The sequence below is a fragment of the Gymnoscopelus microlampas genome (assembly GCF_963454915.1).
Source record: "Gymnoscopelus microlampas genome assembly, chromosome: 7".
Classification (NCBI taxonomy): domain Eukaryota; kingdom Metazoa; phylum Chordata; class Actinopteri; order Myctophiformes; family Myctophidae; genus Gymnoscopelus; species Gymnoscopelus microlampas.
In genome coordinates, this window is record NC_139944.1 from 45,949,176 (window position 1) to 45,967,099 (window position 17,924).

At 40.5% G+C, this 17,924-nt stretch overlaps 1 protein-coding gene across 1 annotated transcript; it reads left to right on the forward strand.

The window, feature by feature from the left end:
* The first annotated feature begins 746 nt into the window (after window positions 1-746).
* On the forward strand, window positions 747-17,344 carry ninj1 (ninjurin 1). Its single transcript, XM_084062125.1, has 4 exons — window positions 747-884; window positions 12,535-12,775; window positions 16,689-16,878; window positions 16,977-17,344. The coding sequence occupies exons 1-3, from the start codon at window positions 825-827 to the stop codon at window positions 16,826-16,828; spliced, it is 441 nt and encodes a 146-aa protein (XP_083918251.1). The 5' UTR covers window positions 747-824; the 3' UTR covers window positions 16,829-16,878; window positions 16,977-17,344.
* Window positions 17,345-17,924: the final 580 nt, after the last annotated feature.

Here is a 17,924-nt window from a genome sequence, read left to right on the forward strand (position 1 = left end):
GCTCCTCAAAAATGGTTAAAAATCCTGGCACTCAGTGTACTCTGTTTTTAAAAAAAACTGGCACCCCATGTGTACAGTACTTGTACCTATGTGTTTGTCACTGTGTGTATTCCTACGGGCTGGGCAGCACCTGTCAGCTGGAAGTGTTGGGTGGGAGGCTCCACGTCCTCCCGGTGAGGGCTCCTCACTGGCGGGTAAGCAGTAATATAGGATGCAGTGACAACACAGATAAATGTGTGTGGGGAGGGACAAATTGGCATAACAACTACATTGGGGAGAAAAAGGGGTAAACAAAAAAGAAGAAAAAAACAAAGAAACAAAATAATCTATAAAAATGTAGCCTACATTAAAAATAAAAAATATTGATTAGGCTCATGGCTGTGAATGTTACTTTATGTCCCAGCATAGAAGCTGCTGTCCCACAAACATACGCAAGGTGGTACTAATTAGCCCAACTAAACCGTGCTGTTCTGGTGGGAAATGGGAATCACACACTAACATCAATATTTAAGTGCTTGTGATGCTGCTTACAGCATGGAACCATGTGTTTATAAATACCGCGTAATAACTACTAACCTACGAAATTGCGAATCATTTCAGTGTAAACTAATAACGTGTGGTAGCCAGTAGCCTACAGTACATCCCGATAGTCAGGACCAACGTCCCCCATGTTTGAGGGGCGGTAGTTAATGTTATACAGCCTCTCCTCTTCTTGTCACAGCAACATTGCCCACTGGACCGTCGACTTACAAACCCACTGGCGCAGACAGACTGCAACAGCTTTGGCGGCATTCACTCACATTGTATTACAACTTTAAACGAAGATGGCATCTGAAAACGTGGAAATGAACGGCGATGCTGACCGAGACGACGGCGAGACCGAGGTAAGAAGATATAACTGAACCCACACCACACCGATCCCGTTACAAAGGGCACGGTGCCGTCCCTGCCTGCCCTGTGCATTTCATATGACTAAGTCATGTCCTCCTCATCCGGCGTAAGTCGAATTCTCACATAACTACCCGTCGCAAACATGCGAGAAATGCTGGAAATCAGCGACTATATCAGCCTCTCATGCAGATCAGCCATCACCATCTTCACCGTTTGAAGATGACGGTCGGCCAGTAGACCGGTGTTACTCACTGAATAAGTATAACCATGAATGAGTATTAAACTGAATGTGTTTGTTTTACCGTATTCTAATAGTTTGGGGACATAAGTAGAGCCTGGTGGTCGATTTAAGGCACTAGACTATCCGAGGCTATTGTGAATGTTTTACCAAAAGTTAAAAAGTAACTATAACTTTGTGCTTCAGTTAGCCTACACTAGTACGTAAGGAGTGTGTAGCCTACCCTTTGCTTATCTACAGTATGCACTGGGTGTCAGATTCGTGATATAAAGAGGTAATTATAGCCTAACTAAGGTCATTCATTTTTACCACCTAAGGAATCCATTCATCAAGTGGCTTTGTAATTAGAATACTTATATCAATTAATTGTGGGCCTATTGGATTTAGCAAATGGGTGAAATTCCACCTGTAGCACTGTGGTAATACACGCTTGTTCACAGAGACCCCAACCCCCTCCTGTTTTCATTGATAATTCCCCCTAAAGCCTGCAATGGTATGAAGGCAGATTAGCCTGGGCTATTGTTGGGCAGTACATCATGAATCCTCCACAACGGCCCACAAATATTTCAATGCACATGTTATCAGTTATAAGTCAGTTATTATTTTTGCCTGACTATTAATTCATCGATGCATATACAGCAAGTATTAGGATTTACAATAGGATTGTTTATAATACCAAGCTATAGTGTGAGGAGTATGTCCAGTCCACAGACACACACACGCGCGCGCACGCACGCACACGCGCACACACACACACACACACACACACACACACACACACACACACACACACACACACACACACACACACACACACACACACACACACACACACAATTTTACTCCATATTTGAGCTGTAGTGGGAAGTGGTTCATGAACCCACTGTCCACATAATTATGTGACTGTTTAGTTTTTTTGGAGGGGGAAGCTTGTATAATTTAATAATAATGTCCTGTTACACTTTGTTTACAGTTTTTCACCATTAACACACGTTTCTCACGGCTCTCTCAAAACTGCACACACAACATGCTAAACCCTGACACTCCTTTCACAAGGTGACTCTTTGCCATCAAATCTCTTAACTGTTCACAAAATAGATTTTTGGGTTTTCATTTGGTACACACAGACATTATTTTCAAATGACACACACATACCATTCATTGAGTACACACAACGAAGCTTTTGCTGCACTCTACCAAGCATTTACAACACACTAAAGTGCAAAATTGAAAACACAATCATAGAAATGGAACACACCATATGAATGACAATGACTCTGGAGAATTAGCCATTTCTACTTTTGTAAGAAGGAGAAAGCGTTGAAGAAAAGCCTCGAGTGGCGCATGAAGCCCTCACAGGCCGCAACACTGACACAAGCCTCCTCCATGGCCTGGAGCAGTGGAACCCGGCTCTGTGGGTTCCGTTCATATACCTTCCACCTTCCAAGCTGAAAAAAAAACCCTCAATGGGATTCAGGAAAGGAGAATAAGGTGGAAGGTATATATAGAACGGGAAAATGTGGGTGGTCCTGGAACCATTCACGCACTTGAGTAGCCCGGTGGAAGCTCACATTGTCCCAGATGACAACGTAAGCGATCCGCTGTGGGTCATCAAATTGCTCACAAGACCTGAATTTTTAGAGATTTGAATATTTGTGTGTTGTAGGTTGATGCTGAGATTGAGCTTTTACGTGAGAAGTGTGCAACAACTGTAAACATTGTGTGTAGTGTTTTGACAACAAGGTGATGTGTAATTGACATCAGAGTGTAAAAAAGGAATGTCAGAGTCTAATGCAGATAAGGGAGTGTGAAGTAGTGCCAAATTGGGTCGAGCAATTAGTTACATGAAGCGAAGGGTGCAAATTGTGTGTTGTGTGCTTGTGTGCTTTTTGTGTGTTAACAATGGTGAAAACTGATTCTATGTTGGAGAGGGAGGCAGCAACAACATCCCCCCACGTCTGTCTGTTTTTGGCCTTCTTTGTAGTTCTCCAGCTTTTAGTTGGTGCCTGGGTGATGTTTTTCTCTCAATGGCCCTGTACCATGTTATTTTGGGCCTCCCTCTCTTTCATTTACCCTGTGGTGTCCAATGTAATGCAACATTGGGAATTGCTGTTGCTTCCATTCAGAGCACATGTCCAGTCCATGTCCACTGGCATATCTGTAATGTTGGATGTATTTGGTATGGACTGTGGTTTTGTTGCAGTTTATGATCACCAGTGCAACGTGTTGTCTATAGAACGAGAGTCTAGCTGTTTTTCCCCTATAAGTGTGTTTGTGAGATCAGGGCTAGATCATTAGCAAAGTCAAAAACTTCAGGAATGGAATAGAGAGTCCATCACATTCATCTCACCTGATCTTCTGTTATGCTCGTTATGACCATGTGTATGGTGAGGTTAGTTGAATAATAATGTTGATATTATACTTGGCAGAGTCCAGATTCTAATGCAAAGCTGCCAGTGTTGTTTACACCTATACAGTGCTGGAAAAGGAAAAAAGCTGTTGTAAAACGCTTGGAGGATAAGAGGGAATACCATCAATTCTGAGGTTCTTCCCGAGGCTTCAAGGTCCTGGAAGTCAATGAAGTTTATGTATAGTTGTTATAGATTTTTCCTTAGAGCGAAGCTTTGGTATGTGCATTGTTTGCCTTCCCCAACTCCTGCTTGTTTGTTCATCTCACAATATGTCATGTCTGATGTCATTCGGTGCATGATGATCTTGCAGAATATCTTGCTAGGAACTGACAGCAGTTGTTGCAGTCTGGTAAAGTGCTTTTCTTTGTCCAGACTCCAGACTCTCCTTAATCCATTCAATCAGAGAACGCATACTGTGTCATTTAAGATTTTTTAGTTATAACCACTATTTTATACTTTGGGCTATATATTTTTTTGAAAAATCATGAACATTTGTGCAAATCTTTGAATATTATATGTTTTTTAAAGCAAACATCTTTAACTCAAATCTTTGCATCTGAGGATTCTACAAATGTTTTTTTTTTGCCTTATGTTGCTATAATATCAGCGGTTCTCAAACTTTTTTCATGTCATGTCAAACTATTGTGTTCCAGGGACCCCCAGAAGCAAAGATCTGAGTTAAAATGTATATATATTCAAAGATTTAGTGCACAGAGTGCCACGCTATGAGCTTGTATATCTGCTATTTTTGAATAGCCAAAGAAAAATCTAAAATGACACAGATGCGTTCCCGGATTGAATGGGTTAATCTTCGTGTTTAATCCAGATATCAGTGAACAGTGGAAGGAAGGAGGATGTTGGCAGCCAATTCTGCATGCACCTTTAAGAGCTCTACTACATTTACAGTTTTTCACAATTGTTAACACACAAAAAGCGAAGATTCGGCACAATTTTCACAACCTTAACTTCATGGACTAATCGCTCCACCCAATTTGGCACTACTTCGCACTCCCTTATCTGAATTAGACTCTGACTTTCCTTCTTTACACTCTGATGTCAATCACATTATCACCATGTTGTCCAAACACTACACACAATGTTCAGTTGTTGCACACACCTCTCACATAAAATCTCAAAGCATCAATCTACAACACACCTTGTTGTCCAAACACTACACATATGTCAGTTTTTGCACACACTTCTCACATAAAATCTCAAAGCCTCAACCTACAACACACAAATAGTCAAATCTTTAAACATTCAGGTCTGGTGAGCAATTTGCACCACCGGGCTGCTCCAGTGCGTGAGTGGTTCCAGAACCACCCACATTTTTCCGTGCTGTACCTTCAACCTTATTCTCCTTTCCTGAATCCCATTGAGGAGTTCTTTTGAGCTTGGAGGTGGAGGGTAAATGAACGGAACCCACAGAGCCGGGGGTCCCATTGCTCCAGGCCATGGAGGAGGCTTGTGGCGACGTCACTGTTAGGGTGTGAATCTTCTGCTATCTCACGATTCGATTCGATTCCGATTGTTGGGGTCACGATTCCGATTATTTTCCGATTATTTTCAAAACAAACGATTCTCGATTAGTGAAATATGTTTTTTTCCAATTCAAAATCGAAAAATGTCATTATACAAAAATCGTGAAAATCGCCCTAGTCCCTAGTCACTGTTGAGGTCTGTCAGGGCTTCATGTGCCACTCGAGGCGTTTCTTCCAACGCTGCTTGGACAGGGAGAACATTGCCTATGATGTGGATGGCCCTCTGACCAGACATGAACCGGAGGCATGATGCCTAAATCATATAGAGAAATAACACATTTTTGGCTGCATATTTGTGTTTTGTTTTATGTTTCACTATGAAAAAAGTAGGCCTACACTGAGTCATTTTACAAAAGAAATTGTCAATGTCATTCATATGGTGTGTTCCATTTCTATGATTGTGTTTTCAATTTTGCCCTGCAGTGTGCTGTAAATGTTTGGTAGTGTGCAGCACATGCTTAGTTGTGTGTACTCAATGAATGGTATGTGTGTGTCATTTGAAAATATGGCTGTGTGTACCAAATGAAAACACGAGTTCCATTTTGTGAACAGTTAAAAGATTTGATGGCAAAGTGTCATTTTGCAAAGGGAGAGTAGGGTTTAGCATGTTGTGTGTGTCATTTGAAAATATGGCTGTGTGTACCAAATGAAAACACGAGTTCCATTTTGTGAACAGTTAAAAGATTTGATGGCAAAGTGTCATTTTGCAAAGGGAGAGTAGGGTTTAGCATGTTGTGTGTGTCATTTGAAAATATGGCTGTGTGTACCAAATGAAAACACGAGTTCCATTTTGTGAACAGTTAAAAGATTTGATGGCAAAGTGTCATTTTGCAAAGGGAGAGTAGGGTTTAGCATGTTGTGTGTGAGATTTGCAGTTTTGGTGTGCAGTTTTGAGAAAGCCGTTATTGTTTTGAGAAACGTGTGTTAACAATTGTGAAAAACTGTAAGTTCTCAGGATCTGGGGGAGTTCCCCTGTTTTTTACCACGTGAACCCTAGTGTCCCTATTCTGTCCGTATCGTAATAGGCAAACATTCAATGAAAATAGGCAATTACAAAATAGCAGATCTACAAGGTCAATAGCAGATCTACAAGTTCACAGCGTGTTGCAACGCAACACGTGGTGGGCTTGCACATCGCCTATTTTCAACAAAGAGATTCGGTGTAGAGGTAACAAGGTAGGGGACCAGGTATAAAGCCCAGGGGACCCCGGTCAACAAAGTGTATAGGGTTTAAATGATTAATAACACAGGTCCATACGTAGTGATAAAGTTACAGGAATTGCCCCTGGCAAATAAAGAACAGTTTTATAGGCAAATTACTGATGGGACTGAACTGCAGGCACATGGAGAGCTATTGTACTGTCGCTGACGGATTCACTAGGGACACCTGCAGCTCTTGGATGGTTTGGTCATGTCTTCCCAGAAAGGCAACCTGTATACCCAAGTCAGACAGGTTCTGAGGGGCATTGTCAGGAATGCCTGCTGAGGCATACTAATGGCCTACTGGCCTACTAATCTGTCAGGCGAGGAGCAAGATAAGACTCAAATGCAGGCACACAGAGGCAAAGAGAGAGGGAAAACAAATCCAGATTATTTAACAAACAAGTGAAACAGGAGAGAGGTTATAATGAGGTGAGGCTAGAATCGTGGTCAAAGGGGCGAGGAGGGGGTCAGGATATCAATAGGACCGTTTGGGGGATTCCGTTTTGAAGGGGTAAGGCAAACGGTTCAGGTCCAAAGAGCAGGTAATCTCTCTGATCAGGCTAAGGCACACAGGGGAAAAGAGTATTGGTAAATCCAGACAACAATCAAGGATCCGGATTCCAGAACACAGGAGATTAGACAGAAAACAGATTATCTCAATGGGAAGCTGCCTGCTGGCAAAGGAAACAGGCAGTAAATTGAACAGATTAGTAGGTGCTCAGTGTGTCATGAGGCTAGTGATATACTGAGACTATTCATGAGTGGGAAATTAAATCAGGTGTGTAGAAGTGCTTTCTCATGTCTGGCAACGTGGTGGATGAGAGAAGAACCATCCCACTCCAGTTAGCAAAAGTCAACGTTTGACTGTTTACATCTCCTGGACGACTCAAAGAATCCCATTCCCTATTGTTACGTCCCAGTTGGTGGTCTAGGGAGGAGGGACAGTAACATGTACCCAAATTACTGATTGAAACAAGACAGATGTTTGAGTGAACTGAGAGTTTTATTCAAAAGTAACTTGGGCTAACAGATCAGGGGTCGTCGGCAAGAACGTTTGGCCTCGGGACAGTCATTAGTCATTAGATGGTGGGCCAAAACATAATCAATGGTTCATTTAAGAACTGGAACTTTGACTGACCATCTTATACACCATCTGACTGACCATCTGACCATCTTATGGGGTAAACATTTTGTGCTGGCCTCATCCTTGAATGTTGTACAAAGGGGATATTTAGTTCATTAAAATGTTCAAAAAGAATATCTGGAGACAGACTCCCTTTCGAACGGAGATAAACAAGATCTATAATAGTGTAGGAGCTCAGGGTCTCTTAGATATGGAGAGAAACTGTATGAAACAGCTGCCTGTTATTGACTCTGAACATGGATAAAGGAATTCTTCAGGTTGGGGTAGATTCTCTATTTGGATATAGACTAGTCCCAGGGGTTCTCAAAACTTTTTAAATTCAAGGAACCCCAGTTTGATAAGCAAATTGTGGTCATGGACCCCCTCATGTACAAATTTGTCCATTCTTGTACATTCTGTAACTACAAGAGTGTCCATTTGTACACTCTTGTAGTACAGATCTAGGCCAATTTAGTTCAAAACTATGAGTGCTGGGGACTCCCTTGAAGCCCTTCAAGGACTCCTTGGGGTCCCCAGACCCCACTTTTAGTATCGCTACTAGCCTACAAGCTCGCATTTAAGGTTGGTTCATGTGGAGAACCTAACCAAAACATTAAGAGGACAGATTGGTTTCCTCTACAGAAACAGGTCCTGTTTTTCTTTTTCCAGCAGAAAGACTATTATTCAATCTGTAATAATGTCTGTTTTTGACTATGGTGATGTGCTGTATAGTGTATATGCATGCTTCACTCTCCACACTGAAGCCTCTTGAAGCAGTGTGCCCTACGTTTTATTACTGGCGATGATTATCTCACCCATCACTGTATTTTATATGATAAAGTGTTTATATATATATATTTATTTGCATCTGTGACATTGTAATGTGATTCAAATGTTTGTTATTGTTTTTCATTATGTATGTGTTTTATATGCTGTTATCAGGGCGTCCTTGAAAAAGAGAGCTTGCTCTCAATGAGCTTCCCTGAATAAATAAAGGAAAAGAAAGAAATACAAACAGAAATTTCAACCTGTGGCACTCACCTATCCTAGTGTAAAATAACAGAAACAGTCACCTACGTGTGTAAAAATGTAAAGGGTACCCCAAAACTAATCTACCCTTCCTTGTAATACAGTTGGCTATTCAAGAAATGTTGCAGAACTGAATATGGTTAGGACTGAAAAAACTATTGAAACTATTGTGTTAGAGACTAGTGGAAGCATGGCAGGAGGGAAAAAGGAAGATGGGCGGCAACACAAGGGATTTAGAGGGTAATAGCTGGGGAGGATTGGTCAGAGAGGGCAGAGGGCAGTGGGGAGAAAAAAAACAACCACGCACAAATGCCCCTATAAGCAATACACGTAACACCTATTGACACTGACTACTCAAGTCCATTTTATTTTAATAGCACATTTCATATTTAACTGTGCTTCACATTAAAATACAACAGAAATGTACAAACCAGAAACCATGTTATTGAATGTGAAATCACATTGTGGACAATTATAAATGGAGTAGCAGTGTAATTGGCTAATAATATTAATAATGACAATAATATAATTGTTTGTATAGAACAAATGTTACTAATAGATAGACCTAGATAGATTGATCCTGCTGGGGAAATTGCAGTCACCAGAGGAAGCACAGTGTTATGTACTGGTGTCGTGAGAACTCAAAAGCAGGAAAGCGGGGCAGGTAGAGTTCAAAACTCACTATTGTGTGTTTTAATACAGATAAACAGAGAAAGACATCACAATCACAAACACTAAACATCCCAAAAAGGAGGACTGACTTGGGAACAAGACTAATATATACAGTACATTAGGGCTGATTACAAATGACATCCAGCTGGGGAAGACGTGAACATAGAACTATGAAAACTAGAACATGAACATGACACATAGAAATACAAGACCTAGACAAGATTTTATAAAGCATATTTGTGTGAAAAGAGGATAGAATTGAATGACTACTGTCTGTCTACTTTGTGATGGGTCAGAACTCATACATTACATTGTCATATAATTGAAAGAAGTAAAGCTGCATATCGTTGCTGTCGGGCAGAAACCTTGTATCATGTACCATATTTCAACTTTTATGTTTTTTTCCTAAATTAATGCCTTTATCATACAAGAGTGTCGCACAAAAGTAATGAAAATAGCAGATCTACAAGCTCACAACGCATTGCATCGCCATGTGTTGTGAGCTTGAAGATCGGCTATTTTCAATTTTAAAATGTTTTTAAAATAATAATATAAAAGGTACGGTTTTGGACATACAAGGTTTCCACCCGACAGCGACAATATCAATACTGGTTTTCTACACAATTGACCTCCCAGCTGGCTTTGCTTAGTTTTCCATGGGCGGTCCAAAGCGATGGCATAGAAGAACTACTCATTATTGTTCTAACTCAGCTCTATGTTTGTTGATTCTCCTCATTGTTTATGTTAAACCTGTGTCTTGCATGTGCAGGGTCAGTCCACGCAATGCTCAGGGCTTATTACTGACTCATGGTTGGCACCAAATGTAGAAAGAACAACTAGCATATCTGAATCAATATGATCAAATTCCCAAATCAAAGAGTTTGTACCTCGAACTCACTGATCACATTATAATTTATTATGTATATTATGATTTATTATATTATATTATATGATTTACTAAGCAAACTCTTATGAGGGTGTCATGTTATCAATTGATAATATAAATGAATACATAAATAATGTAGGCCGCCTATAATAGTGCTAATATTATGAAAAAAAGATTCAAAAAGAAAAAAAGATCTGATATTGTAAAGCCTCTTTACTGTGACAGCAGTATCAGTACATCAATCACAGATGTGAAGCTGACAGTGATGGCAAATAAATTAAGACAAAATATAAACTAAGAATCCACCAAGCTTAAAAAAGAGAAACTCTCCAATTCAATTTGGGAAACAAAACACAGCAACAATGTCACACACTAAAATACTATATATATTTTTTAGCCATTTGTAAATCTGAGAGGGTACAAATAGGTTCCATTTTGAACCCTCTCAGAGTAAAATGAACACTGACGATTTCACTGTGCACACACCTGTTGGTCAACCACAAGGACATGTTTCTCTGCCGTGGTCTGGCAGGTTGTCAGAGATTGAGAGGAAAGCATGCACAGCAGAACCTCAGTATTACACGATGCCAACCTGGGGCACAAGGCTGTCCTTGTTAGAGAGGTACTGTAGACCGAGCTCCACCCAAAAGAAACATACAGTGCTCTGCTTTACTCTGGCAAAAGGGGAGAGTGGTCTTGGTAATGTTTGGGTTTCATTTGGGGCTTTGCTCTGTGATGTAAGGTTTGGTAATGTTTGTTTTTTAGGGGTTTGTGTGAATCTATTTACAGTGGTGGAAAAAGTACTCACATTTTTTACTCAAGTAAAAGTATCAATACTGCACTGTAGAAATACTCCGTTACAAATAAAAGTCCGGAATAAAAAATGTACTTGAGTAAATGTACAAAAGTATTGGTATCAAAATGTACTTAAATACCAAAAGTAGAAAGTACTCATCATGCAGAATGTCCCATTTCACAAGTTTTCAAAATGTCTAAAATATAGATACAAATCTTTTACAAATAGCAGATCTACAAGCTCACAATGAGCTTGTAGATCGGCTATTTTCAAATGGCCGAAATGTATATAGGGCTGAAGTGGTTAATGTATATTTTGTAATAATAATCAAAAACTACAAAAAGTAACTAGTAACTAAAGTTTTCAAACAATTGTAGTGGAGTAAAAGTACAATATTTGCCTCTGAGATGTTGTGGAGTAGAAGTAAAAGTATTGGAAATTGGAAATACTCAATTAAAGTACAAATACCTCAAAATTGCACTTAAGTACAGTACTTGAGTACATATGTACTTAGTTACTTTACACCACTGGTTTTGTGTGATGTAATATATTTAGTTACGGTATGACATTTTTGGAATAGAAATTGGCTCCTCTATTCGCCACTCCAGTGAAAGGAAGCACGTACCACAAATACCTATTGTGTAGATTATTGTGTTTACAAATGACTGAGTGTCACATGAGATCCCTCCCTGCTCTCCTTGCCTTTCCATGCCACTACATTTTTAGCACTATGACAGTGTCAGTACACCGCCAAGAATCTTGGCAATAGCTTTTCCAGTCTGTTTCCTGTCCGTGTCACACCGTATGGGTGGAGACTTCCCTTCTGACCTTGTTGTAACCCAGGTCAAGCGGAAATAATGCCTTCCAGAAGGGGTTGACTTCTCTTTGCTTAAAACCACTTTGTGACGACTCAGGACTCTTGTAAACAAACTGTTCCTCTTTAGATTCCACCACTAAACCAGCCTGACTACAGTCCACCCTGTGGTTTATGGTCTGGAGCCAGGCTACCACTCAACACTTTCAATTCCTTAAAATCATTACTGTGGGGGATATGGATTGCACAGTTCTGGTTAAACCCAAATTACAATTTAATACCAAGTGAAATTAGGGATATATTTTTGTGTGCTCAATATCAAGTCCAGGTTTTCTGTAGCTGTGCCATCTATCAATATTTAATTAAAAAATTTTTGTCATCGTATTTTCAATATGCTGTAGATTGTGGATGTGCAGTAAAATCCTTAAATGTAAAACATTGATATACAATGCCATTCAATTTGTTAAACACTTTCAACCTGGTGTCCCCAATTTATAACCTGACACCGTCAAATGGAAGAAGCTTGCGACACACATTTGTTTCACAGCAAATGCAAATGAGATTTCCGGAGGGAGGGGGGTTTACCAGGCTACCCAATTTAGGCATGTCATTACAGGTGACTTTGTTCTAGATAAGCACAAATAGCTTATCTACAAGTGATCAAGAGATGCGTTGTGAGCTCACAATTGTATTATGTCACATCGCAGCGTGTTGTGGACTTGTATATTTGAATTTGAATTTGTGTTATGCAAATACTCTTGCCTTGCTTTGCCCTAGGTAGGATACAGTTTAAAACATGACGAAAAACCTTCTCAGTCTAAAAATGGATTGTGAATGTCAAAGGTCACAACTCTCACTTGCCCCAAATTTTTACAAATGTCATTGTTTTTTTGCGGGGGGTTTCGTACTGACACCAGTGTCTCTGCTCAGGTTCCACCACGGCGGAGCCGCTGGCCGGGTCAGCGAGGTCCACTGAACATGAACCATTATGCCAACAAGAAGAGTGCAGCAGAGAGCATGTTAGACGTGGCCCTGCTGATGGCCAACGCGTCCCAGCTGAAGGCTGTGATGGAGCAAGGACCAGAGTTTACCTTCTATGTTCCCCTCATCACACTCATCAGCATCTCCCTCATCCTTCAGGTGGTGGTGGGAGTACTGCTGATCTTTATTGGTGAGTACGGTGCAGTACAGTGCAGGGTGGGAAATTAACCACATGAACCCTAGTGTCCCAATAGGCTCTATGCACATCAGCCATATTGGAAAGAAATTGGGCCTCTTCTTACTTCCTTCACAGGTGTTACCAATGATACTAATGAAGGCTCTGTTCCATTCTGGTCAGGTTGCTGATATCGTGCATTTTGGCTCACTAGAAACACTCCATTTTGGTTCCCAAATGGCCCCTTATGGTGGGTGTGTAACTCTGAGAGTGTACAACTCTGAGAGTTATGGGGGTCCTTGAAAATAAGACAACCACTGTGCCACACTAAATGGAACAGAGCCTTAATTAGTAACATTGGTAACACCTGTGAAGGAAGTAAGGAAGGGGCCCAATTCATTCCCAATATGGCTGCTGTGCATAGAGCCTATTGTAGATGGGTGATGAAATGGCGACAAAAGATGGCTAGGGAATTGGGTAGCGTATGTTTTCCTCAACATTTATATTTCATTGTTAGTTAGCAACATTGTTATTCATATGCTTACTGTATGTAAAAAGAGTAAAGCTATGACTGAAATACTCAAAAATATATCACATCGGTATGTCACATCGGTACAGGTTTGAGTTTGTAGACTGACAATTTTCTCGATTTGTGGTACGACGAAGTATACCAAAGTGGTTAATTAGAAGTCAGTGTTCTCACCCCCAAAAATCTACCTAGTGCTGGATCACTCCATATCAAAGAACTCAAGACAATCCATACTCAGAAATGAAAAAGAAAAAGATGGTCTGTTTCCTGTCTGTTTTATTGGTGCACTAAATTTAATTGCCCTCAAGGAATAATTAAGTTGTATTGGCCTCTGCCTTCCTCAGTAGCTGGATCTAAGCATTGAGTTTTCTCCTGGGACATTATGCAAAATGTAAGTGATTCGTGTCCACTTTGGGGACTTGACTGTCACATGGCCTTTACTGATCAGTGGCATGATATCATATGAGTCACTCGACAGCACTGGTATTAAGGAATTCTGTGATTTCCAAATGTAATCATCTGACGTGGAGGACTGTTCTTGTATTATCTCTGAGTTGGAAACGTGTTTATCCGCTGAACTAGTTAACACAGCCATGCCATGATAGTATTAATAATGTAATATATAATCTCAGGCACTATCCTAAAACTAATTCTCAAGCCCATTCAAAGCTCACTCTCCCAAAATGTATAATCTTACATTGTAAATAAACTATCGGTTGCAGTGGTCAATATTTGAGTTTCTGGGTAAAACTCTCTGTAGAAATGTCCCCATGCTAGTTCAGAGTTTATCTTGTCATAGAGTGAAGGGTCCCCTCCTCCCCCTGTCCACACGGACTTTATCTTTCCCTGACAGAGAAAGCCATTGAGTGTGAGGAGCCAAAGAGACAGATGAAGAGTTGTTTGTTGATTCCCTCTGCTTTCAGCTGTTTCCAATTTCCTGTGTTCTCTCTATTATAACGGCCATAGGGATTAGGGATTGTGTCATAGGCAGGGGCGGGGAAAGGGGGGGGGGGGATCCTGAAAGATTCAGTTCAGTTCCGTTCAACTTTATTGTCATGTGTATTACATAATACAATCAAATAATTGTGCTCTCTGGCTCACTCTGCCATAACACAACAGCAGAAAGCTGAGAACTAGACAGAAGTTCTGCTGGAACATGCCAGAGATGCCAGGCTAAAATACTTGCAGATAGGAAGAACCTATTTTTTTCTTGTATGTCCATAGTGTTGGTGATTTTGCTTATGTTTTAAGTTGCGCTGTGTAGCATTTTGTTTCTTGTCGCCAGTAAAAACAACTTGCAAAGTGTTTACAAGTGAGTGTTTACCTTGTTAACCCGAAGGCACAGCTGTGTTTCTTACTCTAAGAGACATCAATCCCATAACCGTGAGGAACGAGGCAACTGTTTAGACCCCATAATCTAGAGGGACAGGCGCATTGTAATTGGCTGTTTGGTTATTGAACAACTGCTAGTCCATAAGACTTATGACTTGTTATCTGATTCTCATTATGTGAAAGATAGGCTGATTGTGTTGTACAGACCTGTTCATACCTGAGTGGATTACATTTGGCTACACTGCAATTTTAACAAAAGACAATTGTTATTGCACTGGAGGCTACATGAAACAGTTTGTTTTGGAAAGAAATGTATAACAGGAGGCAGTGCCGCTTTAGACTCCACAGGGGCTCTACGCATGATACGGGACACATGCTGTGCGCGCGTGGTGATTTTTTTCCGGGTTTCCCGCGGATAAAGTTACTTTTTTGGTTACTTTATTTCGGTTTTAGGGTGACAAGCAGCGCTGCGCAGCCTGCGCTGATGTGAACGCAGTAATGCACGTTATTTTCTGCTGAAGGGAGAGGGCGGAGAGGGGGCTCCTTTGATCGGCGGGTAGGCGGGGCCCCACGCAACCTGCGTAGTGTGCGTGTAGGGAGAAGCGGCCCTGACAGGAGGTGCAGTTGGTCCTACGGTATTTTCCTTATTTTTAACTCTATGGTATTTTCATATTATCAAATGTGGGCCCGTTTAAAAAAGGCTTCGACATCCCTGCCATATGTAATATGTGATTTGTATAATTATATGATACATTTCTGCTACTAACAAAAATGTTATGTGTCAGTTTTGCTAATATTATTAAGGGGCCCAGGATTTCTAGTCGCGCCCCTGGTCATAGGTGGGGGGCTAGAAGGGATAATAAATGCAGTAGTGTAAACAAATAAAAAAACATTTAATCAGGACCAGCTGTCGTGCCTAAAGTAAGCACTTTAGGGAGGACTTGAAGCTAGCAATAATGCTAATTGACCTGATTCCACATGACTGCTGTGTAGACTGTAGACTAGTATAAAAAAAGAGTGCTTTCACATAGTTGTTTTTTGTTGTTGCATGGTACAAAGTCTGTGGAGCTTCCTCTGGTGGAGGAGCTATGAACATCACCAAACCTTAAAATGTAATTGCATAAATGGGAGCCACATTATTCGGAAACTCTTCCACTCTGAGCCACCCGAGGCCATTGAAATTAGCAGGGAGGACATGAGTTCTGGGATGGAGTTTAAGCGTCAACCTAATTATTTATTTTGAGATTTATGCAGCTTATTTTCTTTAGGATTTAGGGATGCTATTGTACCAGGATGTGCAGGCATAATCAAAACGACATTGCCACTGCCAAGATTTCCAAAGCTCTTCTGTCAGTGAATTGGCGAGAAGTTTTACTTTTTGAGTCACCTTTGAGATATTTTAGTGCCATACTCTCGCCAGATAGATTATTGTCGAATATGCAGTCTGATTATGTAACGTTTTCCAATGGCTGTAACTTCAGGGTCACTTACAAAGTCGGGTCACTTACAAAGTCGATACTCTTTCTTTAGCATTAAAGAGTATCGACTTTGTTTTGCCAAGATGGAGAGGCAACATATTATCTGCTAACCAGGTACTGATTTTGTATACTTCTGCACTAAGTATTTTTTCTACTTTTGGTTTGTCATGGTGAAATACTAGAAGAGTTGTGACAGCGGCAAAGAGGAACAGGTTACGATTACACGCAGATTTCATGTTGTTGACATGCTGTGTAGTATGTGTCAGCTCTAAGGTGGTGCATGCCATGAAACATGCAAAACCTGTCCATCTCTACCTGGTTCTCACATCTTTCTTCTCTGGACCAGCGAGGCATGTAAATGTCATTGAATTACCATGACAGATATTCACTCGAGGGCAACACATGCCAACATGCTGTTCATTTATGTTAGAAGACTCAGAAGTGATTAGTCTATTATCTCATCCGCAAGAAATTCTGCTATGGTAAGCTCTGTTGTAGCGCCCTCTTCTGGCTAATTTCTAGTCATTGAGGACAATATTGTGACTAAGCTGAATTTGACTGACTTTCCATTTGTCTTTTTTTTCCAAAGTGAAGTGGAACTTGAATGATGAGAGCATGCACTACAGGCTTAATATCATGGAGAACGTCGCCACGGCATTTGTATTCATCATAGTCGTCGTCAACGTCTTCATCACAGCCTTTGGCACTTCCAACGCTTCCAGCTCATGACCAGCTGCTCCCCAATGACCACTCTGCCTTCAGATCAACATTTCAAACAGGTGGGGATCAGTGCATTCCATTGTTGTATATGGACAATTCTTGTCTTCATTCATAAATTACGGGCACCATTTTTTGACAACTGTGTGTCTTGAAACAGGCGCAGCTGTTATTGTGTGATACTTCTGAGCGACAGATCCAGGCTCCCTCAAGTCTCCAGCTCTGACATTCTCAGTTAACTAAAGGATGAAACGAGGATTTTGATGTGCCCATCAAGTCCTTTCATGATTTGATTTATAGTCGACTTCTTTTTGCAAAAGGGCAGTGGTGTAGTGGAGGGTATACAAAGTTGTATGCTGTATAACCACTCCGTTTTCAGTGGGTACTACGTTTACAGCAATCAGTTAGTCTTGTCACAAATATAAATGTTACATAGTGATTCTGAAGATTTGAAACAGTTTGAATATCGATACTAGCTGTGGAAAAGTCAAGAAAATAATTAGCATTTTTCTCGCTCCACAGCATCTCACACACACACACACACACACACACACACACACACACACACACACACACTGCTCTCAGCTCAAATCATTGCACTTTCTCTTTTCATCTCTTTTTAGTGTGATTTGGAAGAAACACTACAAAACAATACCAACTAAGGATGTTAACAACAGAATTAGCACATGATGATGATGATGATGATAATATACTTTTTTTAAACACAGATCCTATGTTTTGATGGACATTTTAATGGGTTTCTGTGCTGGTGACAATATCAATTACCCCTTTGGCTATTAATAAAGTATATCATCATTGTCGTTGTCTTGTTAGAAAGGTTTTTGTTAAAGTTTTTTTGTTACTCAAATCTAAGTATTTCTTGTTGCTGCTCTTCTCCACTTTTGGAGACAAACCGAAGTTACTCTTGCAAAGAGTAGAAACAAGAAATACTTTTGATAGATTTGAGGGTTTTTTTAAAGCATGACCTCAAAGCCATTTTCTTCAAGAGCACCTGAGTGTTCCATGAGTCATATTAAAGATCATTCCTTGAGCACATATCACTACCTCTTTACACAACTACATAATACTTTCTTCAGTTATGATATAG

What these genes read in the sequence shown, in the direction of transcription:
- ninj1 (XM_084062125.1), top strand. Translation starts at nt 825, where the DNA reads ATGGCATCTGAAAACGTGGAAATGAACGGCGATGCTGACCGAGACGAC. An exon ending in GAGACGACGGCGAGACCGAG is followed by an intron (nt 885 to 12,534) that starts GTAAGAAGATAT and finishes GTCTCTGCTCAG; the next exon opens with GTTCCACCACGGCGGAGCCG. An exon ending in AGTACTGCTGATCTTTATTG is followed by an intron (nt 12,776 to 16,688) that starts GTGAGTACGGTG and finishes TTTTTTCCAAAG; the next exon opens with TGAAGTGGAACTTGAATGAT.